General features: G+C 42.5%; 1 protein-coding gene across 1 annotated transcript; it reads left to right on the plus strand.

The window, feature by feature from the left end:
- Positions 1–12,412: 12,412 nt before the first annotated feature.
- ccdc112 (coiled-coil domain containing 112) lies at positions 12,413–18,400 on the plus strand. Its single transcript, XM_078250896.1, has 14 exons — positions 12,413–12,573; positions 13,083–13,219; positions 14,282–14,403; positions 14,682–14,771; positions 15,043–15,118; positions 15,349–15,475; positions 15,758–15,874; positions 16,097–16,234; positions 16,645–16,766; positions 16,951–17,077; positions 17,301–17,468; positions 17,712–17,810; positions 17,942–18,060; positions 18,181–18,400. The coding sequence occupies exons 1-14, from the start codon at positions 12,529–12,531 to the stop codon at positions 18,209–18,211; spliced, it is 1,518 nt and encodes a 505-aa protein (XP_078107022.1). The 5' UTR covers positions 12,413–12,528; the 3' UTR covers positions 18,212–18,400.
- Positions 18,401–18,470: the final 70 nt, after the last annotated feature.

Consider the following 18,470-nt stretch of genomic DNA (forward strand, 5'->3'; position numbering starts at 1 on the left):
GCAAGGTACTAGGCAGGTAATATACGACTCAGCAAACAGGAGAAGATAAATGTCAATCTAGGCTAATTGTCTTATCACTACAACTTATTAAAAAAGGCCGGTCACCTTCTGCCAAATTACAAGCTCCATTTAGGTATTTATCTCTGACCAACAGAAAGCATGTTGAGTTGTTTTTTTTTCGTCATGTTGTGCATTTGTTTGTCTTTATTTCCTATGTTTTATATGTGTCCAAGATAGAAATTGTTATAATTTCCCTCATTTAGCATTCAGCCTGTACAACAAGTCCTCTTGATCAGTCTAAATGTTTAGCTGTGCCCACATTTGTTGCCAATGCCAAACCATCTGCCACACTGACTCATCAAGCCTACCCACGCTCTTTTGAGAGTCCACCATTTCTACAAGGTACCTCCTTTTTTGTCTAATCACCATGCACTGTACCTTCCCCCAGTATTTCATTGTGGCTCTTCAATCAAACACAGACTTGAGTATGTGGGCGTAAAGTGTTGCAGATAAAAGGGAAGTCATGGTCAAAACTGCAAATGTGTGGATACATAATCCAGGTGTCTTTATTTATGGAACAAGGTTAGGTTTTCTATTCTAATCTAATCCTCTTCCTTATTGTGGAGTTTGCCTGTTTGAAAAGTATGTCATGCCTCCAGTGCCCACACACATAATGACTTGCATGTGTAAAAATACACACACACACACACACACACACACACACACACACACATACATACATACACAGTCTCCTCTCTTTTTCTGCCCTGGCACCATAAGCAGTTGATAACTTACACAAAAAGCAGCAACAGTGTTTGCTCTGGTCCTAAGCTGCCAGGAACAGACAGGGACAGAACCAGTGTCCAGAGGTTAAACCAGATGCTCCAAAGTGCTGGTGTCCATTACTCATCTCTTGTCTCTAAATTTAGCTCTCTGTGTTCCCATTTCTCTGTATCTTTACCTGCAAACACAGATGGACACATATTGTGCTTTTAAGGGGAACGCCAACAATTGTACACATCAAAGTCAGTTTACAGGAAGAAACTTGATACCGTAATTCGGCAGTATATTTGGAATAATAAACAACCTAGGCTAAAATACTCTACCCTGCAACGTACCACAAACACGGGAGGCCTGGCCCTCCCCAACCTTAAAGTGTACCTCAGAGCCTTTCAGCTACGGTCCCTCAGAGTGTGGATGGACCCCTCATCTACAGTCCCATGGAGAGAAATAGAGCAAAACCTCACTGGAAGTCTAAGACTGCAAGATCTTGCCTTCACAGGTGTGTGTCCAAAAAAAAGTGTATGCTAGCCTATGGCCCTATAATCACCGACACATTGACCAACTTTAAACAGGTGGAGGAGCAACTACACTACACCAATAAGTGGCATTTGAACACCCCAATTTGGCACAACATACACTTAATGTCTGGTAACAAACCTTTTGTTTATAACCAGTGGAGTGACAGAGGTATTTATACTCTAGACCAGCTATTCAATGATGAAGGTATGTTTTGAAGACCTGAGAGCTAGCTTTGAGGTCCCTAGGACATCCTTCTTCCTTTATCTTCGCTTAAGATCAGCCCTAAAATGTTATGGAGTACCATGGGGAAAAAGTCTTGAGATGCACCCAATCATTGAATGGCTTGTTGATTCTCCTGTGAGAGGATTAGTGTCCAGGATTTGTGCTAAACTGATGCAAGTATCCGTAGGATAACTCCCAATAGTAAAGAAATGGGAGCGAGAGCTGAGCCCTGAGGGGAACGTAATTAATTGGGAGACAGTTTGGGACAACATTCCCACTGTTCCAAGAACCCAAATCACCAGCAGATCCACTTCAACATAGGACATATTGAACTCCTCAGAAGAGATACGTCAATAAAGTCATTCCTACTCCCTATTGCACGTTCTGTCAACCTGAACAAACTGAAACTTTCCTGCACATGGTCTGGGAGTGTGAACAGGTGCATGAGTTTTGGAATAAAAAAACATCAATAATATCTGATGTGATAGGATGTCAAATTCCTACTGACCTGATTGTTTTGTTACTTAATGCCGACTCTAAATTACACCTACTTGGGAGACAGAAGAAAATTTGGCTAGCCGGATCAACCGCAACCAAGAAAATGATAGCTCAGCGCTGGCTCCCCCGCCCCCACTCGCTTTGTATAAAACAGTGGTTGGTGTATTTTCTAGACATAGTTATGCTTGAGCTCTCTACAGCAAGGATTAACAAAGCCAAATCATCAACTATAGACCTATGGAAAAATGCAGCAGCACAAGTATCAGTCCTAATGACCTCAGCATCACAAGAATTAGAGGAGAGTGACTAGGCAAAGTGTGATTCCTGTTTCCTGTTTTTGTTTGTTTGTTTTTGTTTTCCTCGAGACCGTAGAGGGTGTGGGGTGGGAGAGGGTGGTTGTTCTTGTTCAATTGTGTTTGTCTGTTCTGTATGTTTAAAAATATAAAACCAATAAAAAATGTATCTTAAAAAAGTCAGTTTACAGGTCTTTGGATGTATAACTACATATGTGAAGAAAAGCCTTTCTGGTGGTGTGGAGTTAGAAAGAAGTGAACTTTCCAGACCTCTGTGGCTTGCTTCTCATCTCTGCTTGAGGCTAGCAGATTGAGGCTACATTAGCCACACCTAGCACACACTTGATTCTTCGACTGAACTGTCGGCCAGTCAAGTTGCATTGTATGTAATGTGGGCACCAGGTTTTGGCAAGGAAGAAGAATATGTGGAATAAAAATGTATGATATGTCTGGTTCTGCTGCATTGGTTTTGAACCTTTTGTTTTTTATGTGTCCGACAGTGATATAAGAATGCAATGCTAAATCGTTAATCGTACTAGAAGAGTCACAAAAAGTCATAGGCGTGGCAAAGGGAGGGAAAGAGCTGATCTGCCCACATGCCAGAATGAAAGTAGAAATTCCAGTTTGCCCATCAAAGCAACTGTCAGTCAGAGTACTTCACTATGCTTCATTTTATTCTTTTGAAGCTTTTCTCTCTGTGTCTCATGTAAAGACACCTCAGAAGTCCTCAAGGCATGACAATCCTTCAGGCATGAAAAGGCAGAAACCTCCAAAGGCTTCTCCAAAAACAGTAGCACCAGACCCAACTTCTGGCAGACTTCAAAGGCACATCAACATGGTGATGATTTTTTTTTTTTTTAAATAAAAGGATAAACCCATCGTAGTCTCCTCTTTTCCTGCTGTGTAGAATCACCTTAAGAGGTGAACTTTCTCTCTGTTAGGCACTTGCTCTGACTGCAGTGTTATTCCACTTATTAAAACCCCAGGGGTAGGGTGACACACACACACACACACACACACACACACACACATACATTAGCAATTGTCTGTCTGAGTCAAACATACTCAACATGTGCAGGACGTAGTCAGATCATGTTTCTTTTTAACACCATATAAAATGACAGCACTAGTCAGGTGTCAACAAATTGTGTGTGTGTGTGTGTGTGTGTGTGTGTGTGTGTGTGTGTGTGTTTGTCCATGCCGGTATGCATTTTTGTCTGTGCATGTTGTTTATGTGTGTTTGTTCACATAGTTAACCCTAATTAAAGCAGGCATGTTGACTGCAAAAAACCCTGTTCAGTAACAGGCTCACAGCCAACAGGACAGAGGGTTTACACACGTAAACATACTCACCTGTGGTGTAAGAGTACTGACGCAACTATGGATCTCCCAATGGAATCACACACACACACACACACACACACACACACACACACACAAACAAACAAACAGTGCTAGATGTTACAAATAAGCACGTCTAATTCAAAGAAGCGGCAGGAGGGAAGCTCAGAGTTCCACCGTCCATGAATGCAAAACTGACCTCTCAGTTTACAGAGATAATGTCTCATAAAATTTCCAAACAGCCTATCTGCCTTAGAAGAGGTCAAAAGTCACATCTTTCTTTCTTTCTCACTTTCCCTTTTTTGTTGTCCTTTGTGAGGAAAACACTTTGACAGAAAGTGGTTTGACAATTAATTACTGGTTTGACAAAATAAATAGGCCTATATAAATCTAAACTCAAGGTCCACTCACTAGTTATTTTCAGAGCTTTATACTGTATATAGAAAGAGATAGTTTACTCAGTTGTCATTACATGGCCTAAATTAATCTTAAGATTAAGCTATCCAACAGTATATGAAGTAGTTAGAACATTAATTATGCTTACACATTAATGCATCAATAATTATAATCCAATAATATAATATATATTATTCTGAAATAGGCCATTCTGTATAATCAGTATTTTTACAGGTACTTTAAGTAAGTATATTTTTATGTGAATACTAATGTGCTTTTACTTAAGTAAGAGTTTGGATCCAGGACTTGTACTTTCTACACTGTGGTATTACTACTTTTATTTGAATGAAAGAGCTGAGTGCTTGTGTCTTACAACCACCTGTTAACTCAGGTAATGTGATGACAACTGAGCTATCTCCATGACAACTGAAAAAACTCTATCCAGTAAGAAAGACTATGAGAGTGCAGTTGAAAGGTCTGGAAAAACTAGTAGGTAGACCTTGAGTTGGGATATTTTATTGTCAAACTAATGTGTTTCTGTTTGACACTCTCTTTCTCACAAGGTCTTATTAATTAGAAAAAGCAAACAGAAGTTAAACTGGGTTTCCCTCACAAAGGGCAACAAAAGAAAGAGTAGTAGTTTATTTTTTAGAGCTGACCTAAACTTTACCACTCTTTGAAATTTACATTTTTGTACCCAAATATACCCTGTTTGGAAATCCTCTGCTTTATACCAACATGTTTTGTTTGATTTTTTTTATGCCAACCAGTTGACGGTTCCTCTACTTGTCTTATCAAATTAAGTGAATCCCTTGGCTGAGGATGAAGAAAGGAAATTGTAACACTCTTCATTAAGACGAGCGGTTGCTATTTATGTTGCGATGACAATTCTGCCTCTGCACCCATGGGAGAGACCATCCCCAATATCTGCACTCAATAATTGATTCAGGTTTCTATTTATACTCCCTCTCACTCTCTCCTCTTTTCTCTATGACTGTCACTCAGCCAGCTCTCATAATAATTATAGCTGTTGGCCATCATAAAAAGGCTGTTACAGAAATAAACCAAGGCCTCGGTAGACGACATGGGGAGTTATTTGAGAGAGTGAGATGCGTAGGTAACTGTAACTCTAACCATCTAGTTGTAGCAGGGTACAGTCAAATGTGTCTGTACCTCAGAAACTGGGCCACAGAAAGTAGCCTGAACTTTATTATATGCTGATTTCAAGAAAGCTCTTACAACTTATCCTGGTTATCATAGGCGTAATTTGATAACCAAAACTGGCCATTGCAGCCCACCCCAAAAACCTATTATAATTGCATCATAAATTGATGCAAAACAGTCACAAATTGTTGCAGAAAAATTCACCAGAATGCAGAAAACGAAGTGTTGAACCCAAAGTTACACCCTTGCTGGTTATTACAAAAGGAAGTCAAAGGTGTTCTTCTTTTTAACCTGACCATAGCTGACACTGAAGTAGCCTGGTTCAAGACCTCTGAATCTCCCCTTAATCAACAACACATGGTGGCTAATTTACAGCCTGATTCCAGTATGTTTACACCCATGATTCAATCTGATTATCTCATGGGAAAAACAAATAATATGGTTATGGTTAAGCACTCTGATTAATGTAAGTCTGTCATCATGGTTAAAGTCATGGGGGATTTTAGATCCTTTTTAGGATGGTGTCAGAAGTGGGATAGTTACTCAGAGCTGAGGGAGGCGCTGTTGGTCAAATTTGACATCTCCCCCGAAACCTCTCGCCAACGGTTCCGGGCAACCTCAACGCCACCTGAGGAGACACCGACTGAGACATACCACCAGCTGAGAGGCCTCTACCGTCGCAGGGTGCGGCCTGAACAAAAGAATAAGGACCAGTTGGGAGAGACCATCATTCTGGAGCAGCTGCTGCAGGTGTTTCCTCCAGACATCAGGACGTGGGTGAGGGAGCATGAACCGGAAGATGGTCTAACTGCAGCAAAATTGGCCCTGCAGTTCCTGAATGCCCAGAGGGGAGCCACATCACGACCAACACGAGGGGATACCAGGGAGAACATCTGTCATCGAGACAGCTTTGAAGGTAATCAGGGGGCAAATGTTAAGGGACAGTCTGCTCATTCAGCAATTAAGACTTGCTATCATTGTCAACAGCAGGGACACAAAGCATCTGTTTACCCCCTGAAGAAACCAAAAAATGACTGGACTATGTTATGTGCCTAGAAAGAGTGACCAGTGTGATCACCAGGACAAGGAAGGGGAATCTAGATCTGTTCCAGTTAAAATGAATGGCAAGCCTGTTACTGCTCTCCTTGACTCTGGAAGTTCTATGTCATTCATTAGAAAAATATATGTTTTGTGTACTATTGACTACAGCCAGCAGACAGAGGTGTTATGTGTACATGGTGACTGTAAGCCAGAGCCACAGGTAGAGCTGATAGTTGAGGTAGATGGGCAAAAGTATCAGATGACAGTGGTGGTGGAGAACTTACCAGTGGAGATGCTTTTGGGGAGGGATTTGCCTGTGTTATATGACCTCCTAAACAAAGGTAAAAGTCTTTCTAAAGCTAATGAACCTCTGTCAGATCCAAAAATGCATGTCTCTTGTTTTGTCATGACAAGGTCTCAGGCAAAAACCAAAGCTCTGTCTGGGGTACAGCCTCTGCCAGACTTATGTGGTAGTCTGTGCAAGGCTGGAACCAAAGGGCCCAGAAAACACGTCGGCAACTTGTCAGAGCTTAAGTGGGAAGTGCCAGAGACCATCACTGTATTACAACAGTCTGATCCGGTGTTAAAGTCTGTGTTTACAAAGGTTCTGAACTCTGCTAATCACACTGGCCTCTCGGTTCTTTTGGCCTTCAATGTATACTGATGTGAAAACATATTGCAAAACATGCCCAGAGTGTCAGAAAACCAGTGCTGTCCGTAAATCCGACCGAGCACCACTCCACCACCACACCACAAGGATTGCAATGGACATTGTGGAGCCCTTGGAAAAAAGCTCAGCACATATATCAATACATTCTTGTTGTATGTGATTATGCTACTTGTTTTCCTGAAGCTTTTCCTCTTCGGTCTGTAACCACTCCAAAACTGATCAGTGCTCTTGTCCAGCTGTTTTCTCGGGTAGACATCCCAGAGGAGATCCTGACCGACCAGGGAACCAACTTTACATCCAACCTGATGAGGCGGCTGCATAAGGAGTTGGACATTACTGCAATCCAGACCTTTCCGTATCACCCTGAGACAGATGGCTTGGTGGAGAGGTTTAACCAAACCCTGAAGAGGATGCTCAGAAAGTTTGTATCTGATACAGGGAAGGACTGGGATAAGTGGGTACCCTTTCTGCTCTTTGCCTACAGAGAAGTACCGCAAGCGTCCACCGGATTCTCACCATTCGAGCTGCTCTATGGGTGGCCAGTCCAGGGCCCCTTGGATCTGCTGAAACAGAACTGGGAGGAGAAAGTGACTGCTAAAACTGATGAGGGGCAAGGTGTTGTGCAATATGTCCATGACAGGTTGGAGCGGTACCGGGAGGAGGCTAGACACAACCTCCTGGAGGCCCAGAGGTCCCAGAAACTGTGGTATGACCAGAAGGCACGCAAACGTGAGTTCAAACCAGGTCAAAAGGTATTGTTGCTCCTGCCCTCTTCGTCCAGCAAGCTGCTGACCAAGTAGCAGGGACTGTTTGATGTTTTAAGGAAGATGGGGCCTACAACACATGAAATTCTGCATCCAGAGAAGGGGAAAAATAAGCAGACGTATCATGTGAACCTTTTGAAAGCCTGGGAGGAAAGATGCAGCCCTCCGTCCATCACCTCACTGCTGGCCCACCGGGTGATTGAGGAAGATGACTCTGACGGTGTAGTGGAGGCCTGGAAACAGTCCGCCAATGTGGATCTCTCTCATCTGGATGGTAAGAAGCCAGTTTAATTACAAGTTGTATTCAACACATGTCCTCAGTTGTTCACACAGAAACCAGGCCACACAGATGTGTTGCAGCATGTCATTCGGGTCAAACCGGATCACACTCCAGTACGGCAGGCATGCTACCAGGTACCAGAACGGTTGGTGGAAGCATTGAAGGAGGAGATGCGCTTCATGTTGAAACTGGGAGTCATAGAGCCATCTGAAAGTGAGTGCAGTAGCCCAATTGTCATTGTGCCCAAGAAAGATGGATCACTTCGCATTTGCATTGACTTTCGGAAACTAAATGCCATCTCGTTTTTCGACGCCTACCCAATGCCCCGGATAGAGGACCTGCTACCGTTACCTGGGGTATCAATTGGGGAGAGGCGCAGTCCGGCCTCAGGTGGACAAAGTTGAGGCCATCCGGAACAGCCCAAGGCCCCAAACCAAACTCAGGTCAGGTCTTTCCTTGGACTAGTGGGCTGGTATCGAAGGTTCATTCCTCAGTTTGCCACTCTGGCAACCCCATGACCAATCTCACCTGCAAGTTGGCCCGTAATCCAGTGGAATGGAGCGAGGAGTGTGAAAATGCTTTTCAGGCTCTGAAGGAGAAATTGTGTTCTTCTCCGGTGTTGCAGAGCCCTGACTTTGAACGCCGCTTCCTTGTGCAGGTGGACGCCTAGGGAGTGGGCATCGCTGCAGTGCTGGCTCAAGGAGAACCAGGTGAAGAACGTCCAGTGTTGTATCTGAGCAGGAAACTTCTGCCTCGTGAAACCCGGTACTCCACAATTGAACGCCAGGGTGACAAAGTGGTACCTTGAACTGCAACCTTTCAAATTCTTTGTGCGGCACAAGGCAGGCAAGGAAAACATCACAGCAGATTACATGTCTAGACTGCCAAACATCCTTGCTGCAGGAGATGAGGGTGGTAATTTGACAAAGGCCCTGTCACTTTTGGATGGCACATGGTAAACCTACTCAGGTCACCAATTAATTTGCAGTCACACTTTTATACATATCATTCAGTAAAACTGTTACCAAAAATACCACATTACATTGGTTTAGTTTAGTCAGTTCACTAACCCAGTCAGGGAAAGGGTTAACAGAAACGTGGTTTTGGCCAATCAGAGGTGGTTTTGGCTAGCCTGGCTCCGCCCTCCTACTTACTTCCGCTCAATTTTCATTTCCCTTCAGTACTCCGTCTGGGTTTGCGGTATATTTTTAGGTTTTCTCCGGTCAAATATTTGTAGGTCCAATCAGCGAACAGAGGGAGTGGCTGAGAACGATGACGTTGAGGACGTGCACTAGAAAGATGCGAGCGAAGCCATTCGGTCCGTTGTGGCAGCAACGCTGCCGAATATCTAGAAGTTAAAGCCGGAGCAAGAACAATCTTTGCTGAGTTGTGTTGGTGGCCATGATGTTGTGGCCCTCCTCCCCACGGGGTTCGGGAAAAGTTTGATTTTCCAGCTCGCTCCGTTAGTGGTGAAGGAGTTGGCTAAGGCTAACGCTAGCGATGCTAATGCTAAATATAAGCCGATAGTTGTTGTCGGTCTCCCTTCTTGTTGCACATACGCATGACATACGTCACGACCAAACGTTAGCGATTGGTTATGGCAGATCCAGAGTGGCTCTGGGCAGATCCAATAGTTTTAAACTTCAACAGAGTACCCGCCTTCAAGGAAGTTAACACTTGTCAATGGAGAGAGGCCAGACTATCTGTACAAATACAATGTACGAGAGTCTGGTAGGACCAGGCTAGGTTTTGGCTGAATCTCTATCTAATCTGTCAGAGGGAGAGCAAGATTGTAGGGGTGGGCGATACTGGGATAGTAAATACAGGGCTAGTATCGCCGATAACGATACCAATACTTTTTACTGGTAACGTCACGATCATTGAATAATTTTGTGATTTTGCCTTTAGTTAGTTGATTATGATTTAATGTGTTTATGCAAATTGGTGGTGTTACCACATTAGCAAATTACTTTTTTGCACACATCACATGTGGCAGTGTCCGTATCAGCTGGAGTAAATAAACTCCACACATCGCTTCTCTTTCTTTCCGCCATCATCACGGGCTTCTCTCACTGTTCTGACTCTCCGCCTCCGGCAGAGCAAGGAGGGGGAGGGGGCAGAGAGAGAGAGAGAGCGCGAGAGAGGTGCGCTGTTTGCGCACTGCGCACAGACTTGGAGAGACGCTGTGCTCGCATGAACTCGGAGAGAAACTGCAACAAAAGTATCGATCTCTTTATTATTGCTAACTAAAATGCTAGTTAACATTAGTAATTAAACGTAAACAGCTAATGTAAGTCGAAACTGCCTGAGAGCTTCTCCTGTACTATACGGTAATTCCTCTACTATGCGACAGTAAGTTGCATGGTTATGACACAATCGTTAGCCTACTTTTACAAAAACGTCTACTATGAAGCCATAACGTGAGGTACAAGGTAATAAAGCCTTTTATACATTGTCGTGTTTCTTTAGAAATAAACAATGGACAAATAAAGTCTTTAAACGCTTCAAATGTAAAGTTATTCGCTGTCAAAATGACGTCAAAATGAATGGCAGTCAATGGAATGCTAACGTCGGGTGATCGCTTTGTAGCTTCAAAATGGCGCCATAGGAGGTTTGAGCCAAAGCCCGTCTACGGAAAGCCGTTCCACTCTCTATTCAGCCCCATTGTACCGAATTTGGTTGCAGTTCCACCAGAGTTCCACTGGGGGTGATCATGGTCCAGTGCTAAATGTATGGGACTCTATGGAGCTAGACGGCTAAATTTGTCTCTTTCGCCTGATTGTCGTTGAGAAATCTCAGATTTGATTGTAGTTTTTGCAAGTTCAACATGGATTATAGGTCAAAAGTTGAATGAACGAGTACTTGTGTCCTTTCGATTTCTTACAGGTTGAGTCGTTGTTGCCCATAACACGCTAGCATTCTGCTAATGAATGCTGATTGGTCAGTGAAGGTGTGATTATGATCGGAGATCCCACTTGACGGCATCCAAAGCAGAACCAGAATGTCAGAGTGAATATTTCGGCGTGGTCTTTAAAACATTAGCAAACCTCTTTCTAGCACGTGTATTAACAGGGAGAGGCTAACCTGTCAGCTGTGTTGTCGATGCTTCGAGAGAACAAAGGAAGCGACTCAGAGCTTGCCGTAAAGCAGTATCTCTGGCCGTATATGTGTATGACGTCATTGACATTTTAAAAGGCTTTTTAGAACAAAAAAGCCACTTTAAAAAAATCTAACACCCAGCAGTGTGTATTTTCTTAGCCTCCCCTTTCGAATGCAACATTCAAATTACTAGACTGAGAAAAGTGGATTTTGAGGAGTATAGCTCCATAAAGTCCCATTCATTCTGCACTGGCCTGTGAGTGCCCCCTATATGGAACTCTGGTGCAACTGCAACCAGTTCAGAAGCCAGAAGTAAGGAGAGAGTGGAACTTCTTCCCTTATTAGAAATTCTTTGTTCGAGCTCTGAAGCAAAACTTACCCCCTTGTGTTAATAGAGTCAAAAAACGTTAGCTGACATTGTTGTTCAGTAGCTAGCTCAGAGATTATCGGCTAATGAAATTACTGATTTAGGAGGGGATGTTAACACTTTTCAAGGCACCGTGTCACATTCTCATTAGGGGCTGAGCCCCCCTGAAGGTCTGATCCTAGGATCGCCCCTGGTTAAAGTCTCCTGGTTACATTAGCTAGGTTTGTCTCCCATAATGTAGCCTGAATCCTGATGGAAGCTATCATAAGTCGCTTTTCCATTACATGGTACCTGCTCGACTCGCCTCGACTCCACTCACCTTTTTTGGTTTTCCATTACGAAAAAAAGTACCTGGTACCTGCTAAAAGGTACTTTTTTTAGTACCACCTCAGTCGAGGTTCCAAGCGAGCTGAGGCGAGCCGAAAAGGTGACGTGAAAGCGACAGACGGGGTGTCCTGAACAAACCCTCTATTTTTAAATAGTTTAGCCAGCTGTGGTTTTTTTTTGCTGCCTCCAGCTTCATTTGAAACTAAATGTGTCTTGTGGCTGAGGCAACAACAACACACCTTCCACGTTCTGTGTGTCGCGTTAGGTCACGGCAGTTTCCTGCGGCGCCGCTTGTTTTACAGTTCTGCGGAGGCAACAGGCAGAGCTTTCGCCATAGCCTACGTACACACACACATGGCCGGCTCGATGCACGCACCAGCGCACAAGTATAAACATCAGGCCACTTACATAGTATACGGCGAAAGCTCTGCGTGGAGTCTCCACATTACTGTAAAACAAGCTCAAGTGGCCTGGTGTTTATACTTGTGCGCTGGTGTTTGCGTCGAGCCGGCCACGCTGAGGCGGTACTAAAATCTGCAATGGAAAACGGACGCACAGTGTGTCGAGTCGAGGCGAGTAGAGTCGAGGCGAGTCGAGCAGGTACCATGTAATGGAAAAACGCCAATAGACACGTCTATCGGAGCCAGTCTAGTCCGGTCTTTCATGTTTACAATCGATTAGTGATACGTAGCGTCCTCTGCTGGTGCACTGGCGAACTACGCTTTTTAAATAAAGTTTATTTTGTTTACAGAATTCACTTAAACATGGCCACCCTAGCAACCTCACGATGCGCTGATAAACATTGCCCGGTAGCTATCACAGTTATTCACTGCATGTGTTGTAAAATTGACATGTATTAGTTAGCTAGCTAGTTGACAACATTTTAATTATTTCAAATGTTTAACATTTTCAGGTAAAGCGGACATATGGAGTAACGTTACTGTTGAACGACTGACGAGTTAGCGGTCGCATACGTTTGCTAACGTTACTGACATAACGTTACTGAAATTCGATGTACACTTGTCATTAATTAATGTAGCTAATACTTTTGCAGTGTTTGTCTCATATGGTTTGTCTGGTGTTTTGTAAGAGATATGTCGCCCCTACTAGCTAGCTGTCCGAAAATGGATATGTTGGTTTGGTTAACATGGTGCTGTGGTTCCAGATTGACGAGGCACCAGTATTACATTATCGACATCGATGACGTTGACGTTAAGGAAGCTCCATCCAAAATGGATTACATGTATAAATGCACTTTGTTGTTATATATTGCACTATGATCAGCTGTTGTGTTTTCCTTTCACGAAATGCATTTCAGCAGGGAGAGAGAGACTCCAGCAGTGTCCAGCAGCAGCTCTGCACATTACCCCTTGTCAGCAGTGACAGCGTGGATCAGAGGCTAGCCAAGCAGAAAGCTGCTCAGTTTCTCAGGGAAGCCGAGAAAAACAGGAGGCAGTAAGTGTCATATATATATATTTAAGTCTTCTTCTTCTTCTGTTTCTTCTTTGTGTTTTAACGGTAGCTTGCATCCTTAATGTTGCACTACTGCCTTCTTCTGGAGTTGTTTAACTCCTACAGTGTCCAGTAAGGCAGATTCTCCTCATCATCAGTCCTGTTCTCATTAGGAAGCTGACCAAGCATCTTGTGCCTTGTCCACTTTCAACACACCTGTTATCCCAACTCGTATAATTTCTTCCAACATGTCCTATCTTTCTGATACATATTTCCTGCAACTAACAAGCACATGCTGTACAGTTTCTGGTACCTCACAATGATCACAAAAACAGTTGGATGCTTCCCTATAATGTGATGTGTGCTAAAAAGGTTGATGTGTCCTATTCTCAGCCTGCTTACTGTTACTTGCTCTTTCTGTTTTGTTCACCTACTTCTTAACATACCTACTCCTTTTTGGATTGAGAGGCAGTTAGTGAAGCTACTCAGGATCATTTCACATTGAATTTACATCTTTAAACATTTAACTTTCACTGCGGAGATACAGTGGGTAATAAAATGACAAGAATGGCCTACAAGACATGAAATCCAACATTACCACAAACTACAGCCTCAAAATAAAATACACCTCTGACACAGTCTCAACAAACAAAATGTACATTATCTATAAGCTTACAACAATGTATTTATTTTGTTACTGTAGGACTAATGTATTGCATCGTATGGTGTTTGTTTTGTTTTGTCCAGCCTGTGTTTCATATGTGTTTGTAATTTTTAGCCCTAATTACTTTACCCACATCTTTTGTATGAGGAGTAAGTTAATACTCTTGTACAAGCTTGACAATAGTAAGAACTGATTTGGTGCTGCTCAGTCACCACTGTAAATGAGACAAGCAAAACCCATTTTATACTTTTACTTTAAAAAAAAAAAAAAAAGTTTAATGTAATAATAAGAAAAGTAAGGCACATTCTGTATTGGTGCTATATTAATGTAACCAATCACTAAACCTTAATATCCGGTGTGTCTTCACAGGACAATGATGTAAAATACCTCTTTCCTCACAGGATTGAAAAGTTGGAGAAAGAGAGGACGCTGACTGCTCAGTGCAGAAAGAATGGCTGGACAGATGTGCGTGGAGCACTGGAAGAGTACGAGAAAGTGCTGGAGGAAGAAAGAAATGCTGAGAGTGGGTCTTTCTTTGAATTACAGTATCCTAACATTTCCCCCAGATGTTTTAATGTGCAGGGTGACAGGCACCTCTGAGACAGCATTGTTACTGTGGGGTATAAAATGCTGTGAAGATTTCTATCCAGTTCCTTTTCTCTGCCTACTCCCTGGAAGTGGCGTCATAGCAGTAAACCAGTGTTAAAGGAAACATCCACCGTCAACACTGCCACTTTAATTAAAACTGCCGCTTTAATCAAAACTGCTATTTATAATGTTCTTTGCATTTTTTTTCTTTAGAGACAAATCTTCAAAAGCAGCTAGTGAAGATTCATAATGGTGTGAGGAAATTTCAGAGACAGCTAATAGATGTGAAGCCAACTCCTGAGTGTAAGTTTTGTACTTAGTAGTGTTTCTTTATGGTACCTTAAAAACAATTTTAATTCAGTTTTAGTCTATCACTTATTCAGCCGTCTTGTGAGACATTCAGTACTTTGTTGTCATCATTTCTATCAATGTTTGTGCCATTCTGCTACATCGATATAAAAGATACTATTGTAAAGTAGTTCACTGCTTAATAAAAGCATGGTGATTGTAGTGTCATAATCATGTACAATGCAAATCCGATTGTTAATTATGTTTTCTGCATTTCTACTTTCAGTGATTGAAAGACTGAAGGAAATAATGTCAGAGGTGGAAATCTCAATTAACACCCTAAAGGAGGAACAGCGTTCATGGTAACAGGATACATTAAACAGCGTTAGACCAATTTTGACTCAATAACCAGACAAATTGAAACCACTATAAAATGTAGTGCACAATAACCCTTTAAGAAATGGCACCTTAACTTACTGTACTACAGGCAAGTGACAGCTGCTGATCAGTGTTTGCTCCACACTGGGAATGAATACATGTACTCTAATAATATGTTGAATAGTCGTCCTCTGTGTTTCCCTGTTCCTCTCAGCTTTGAGGAACTTTTGAAGGAGGAGAGGACATGCAGACAGGAGATCGCTGCGTATGAGAAGAAGATTGAAAACGTGAGCCTTGCTGTCAAATCCGACCCCAAACTACCCACAGCTCCCACTGTTAAGGTCTGCCTCTCCTCATCTTCCTCCTTTCGGTATTTTCTCTGTTGTCCATCTTTTGTACAATGAAAAGAAGACAGAGAGTTTGTGTTTGAGTATTGAGTGTGTTATAACATAAAGAACACAAAAAACCTATTTGAAATCATAAGAAAGTGTTGATAATATGCTTTACATAGTGTTAGGAGTCGACAGAAAAATATTTATCTCGTTCTCTGTGTATTTTTTCCAAATGCATCCAGAATTCTGACCCTTGCAGCATATGATTCATAAAATTATATTTTTCATTAGACCAAACCCCTGGACAGAGACCTCCCTGCAGAGGTCAGAGCACTGGAGGCTTTCCTGCTGAAGACAGGAGGCCCTTGTGGTGGCTGGGACCAATATGACCACCAAGCCTTCCTTAAAGTAAGACATTTTTGTTATTCTGTCTTGATAACTTGTTGTAATGAAACATCTTGTTCTTCTGCCACCTTCCACTTGCAGGTCATTGCGCACACGTCACTGAACACCACTCGTTAAACTAACAGAGTTCAATGTTTTGCTTCAGACAACTTCAGCAGATGCCAGGCCAAAGGTAAATCGCCGTAAGATCCCTGTCTGACTTACTTTCATCTGTTTGATTTACAGGTCTGGACAAAGCACAGTGGACAACCAGCCTACAGGAAAGAAGTCAAACTGTACCTGCCTAGTAAAACATTGGAAGATATAGAGCAACATGAGGACTGGCATCAGGAGCTGATCTACCTACAGGACAGAAAGAGAGAGGTAGAGACAAAACATGTATGAGCGCAAAAGGAAAGCAAACCTCATTTGGTAAACCCAACAGTCACAACAGCATCACAAGAACTGGCATGTTAAGATGAAGATAAAGAAAAAGAAACATACGTTATGTGAATTTAATCCAGATTGTGCCATTTTTAGTTGTCAGAATAAAAACTCCACCAGGTTGTATGAACAATATAGTTCAACCTTTACTATAAATTGATGGGTTTCCAGTAGTATGCCTATATTGCTTGTACACTTGTATTCCATTAACTTCAGTTAGATCTGTCTTTATTCTGTATAAACATGCCCTAGCCAGGAGCTCAAAATAAGCTGTTTGATAGCTGTGGTACACTAAATATTTAGCAGTTTCCTGTTTTCATTTTTGCTACTTGTCTTCATACCATACCCAGGCTATTCAGCGGTGGAAGGCCAGCAAGCATCAGGAACACCAGACCAGAATACAGAGTCAGGAGGAGGTGGAGGAGGCAGGAATTAGGGAGAAGGAGGCCAAGAGCCAGGTCCACCAACACAGGTGAGTCAGAGGTAGAGCAGAATAGAATAATAAAATAGAAAGACGAGGTGGCGCAGACATTGATTCCATGGCTAAAGCCGTTAAAATCACACACAAGTCATAAGATCCCCCCCAGATCTGATGAGCACCCAAAATGTTTTGGTGACATATCTGTTTTTGTGTGTTCTTTCCTCTTCTGTTCAAGGACTGAGGAGGAGAGGAGGGAGGCGGCACAGCGACTGGAGGTGTGGAAGGAAGAGAAAAGAAGGAAGGAGGAACAGGAAGAGGAGCAGAGGCTGGCGGAGGAGATACAAAAGAGGAGACGGGCAAAGGTGGGGGTGTGTGTGAAAAGTAATTTTACTGTAGTTGTGGTTATTTATCATCAAAGATAGTGCTTCTATATTGGTATGTACTCATCTGTGTGTTTCTGAATTCATTAAGCATGATAATCGATATACATACATACATACATTGATGTACCGGTAAATAATTTAGGTGCATCTTTGGTGCCCTCAAGAAATATTTAGCTTTATCAAAATGATTTCTGTTTATCAGGAAGAGCGTCGGCGGCAGCTGGAAGTGAAGCTGACCGTTGAGGAGCAGCTACGACTGAAGAGAGAGGAGGAGGAGGAACAGGGGAGGAGGAGAAGAGAGGAGGGACAGAGGGAGATGGACGAGAGGAGAAGGGAGGCAGTAAAGGGCATCAAACGCTTTACTGAAAGGGTATGAAGTCTGAGAATCACAGAGATACCGAGAAACGCCAGTCTGTTTTGCCTGGTGTTACCACTTTCAAGGGCTGGGGTTTCTTGCTAAATCACAGTTGTTGTTATGTGAGGTTGTGATGTATTTAAGGGACGTGAGGTTTTTACCATTTTTTTCAAATGTTGGAATAAATACAAAGGCTAATGTTAGAAGAGAAGTCACTATACTATGTAAAATACAAAGCTTGTCTCTGCCTTTCTGCAGGATCTTCAAAAGGTGGAGGCAAAGCTTCAGGAGAAACAGCTCAGGGAAAAAGAGGAAGAGGAAAGACAGAGGAGAATCACTGCTAAGTTGAAGGAGAAGGTAAGGGCTGTACTGTGAACAAGTCAGATCTCTTAAACTCATTAACACAAAGAGAAACATTTTAATCACAAAATTTGAAAATCTTTAATAAACAGTGTTGGTTAAGTAAAGTCTGTTTGTTCCTCATTCAGGTGGATAGTCACATCAGCAGAGACCCCTCCAGGCTTACCCGTCCCACTAAGGGTTGGGAGGAGCGAATGAAACACATTGGACCTTCAGGAGGAGGGCCTGTGCTACAGATGTTTCACAGGTCTGGTTGCCCCAACTTTTATACAATCGCTAGGTCAGGTTTCTGTTTCTAAGGACTGCTTTGGGTAATAATAGGTGATTGCTTGCATAATCACTGAAATCTTCTGTCATTTTGTTGCAGAGCTGTTCCCACTTGGAGACAAGACCTGTGATGAGCATCAAAGGAAGTTAACTGAAATGCATTCAGAATGTTTTTTTGTTTTTTATAGAAATTATATTAAATGAAAATGTATGTAATGGGACCTCAATACCAGATTGTGCCTTTCCTTGAATCTACTGTTTGCTGCTGTTTGCTTTAACTTTTACAAAACCATTATTTTAAATAAAAGCTTGTGTAAACTTCACAACTTCTCATCTCTTGTGGTCAACTTTTGCTCTGTTAAAATGGTGGAATGGTAACAGTGGTATTGG

This window comes from Sander vitreus, chromosome 5 (genome assembly GCF_031162955.1).
Source record: "Sander vitreus isolate 19-12246 chromosome 5, sanVit1, whole genome shotgun sequence".
Classification (NCBI taxonomy): Eukaryota; Metazoa; Chordata; class Actinopteri; order Perciformes; family Percidae; genus Sander; species Sander vitreus.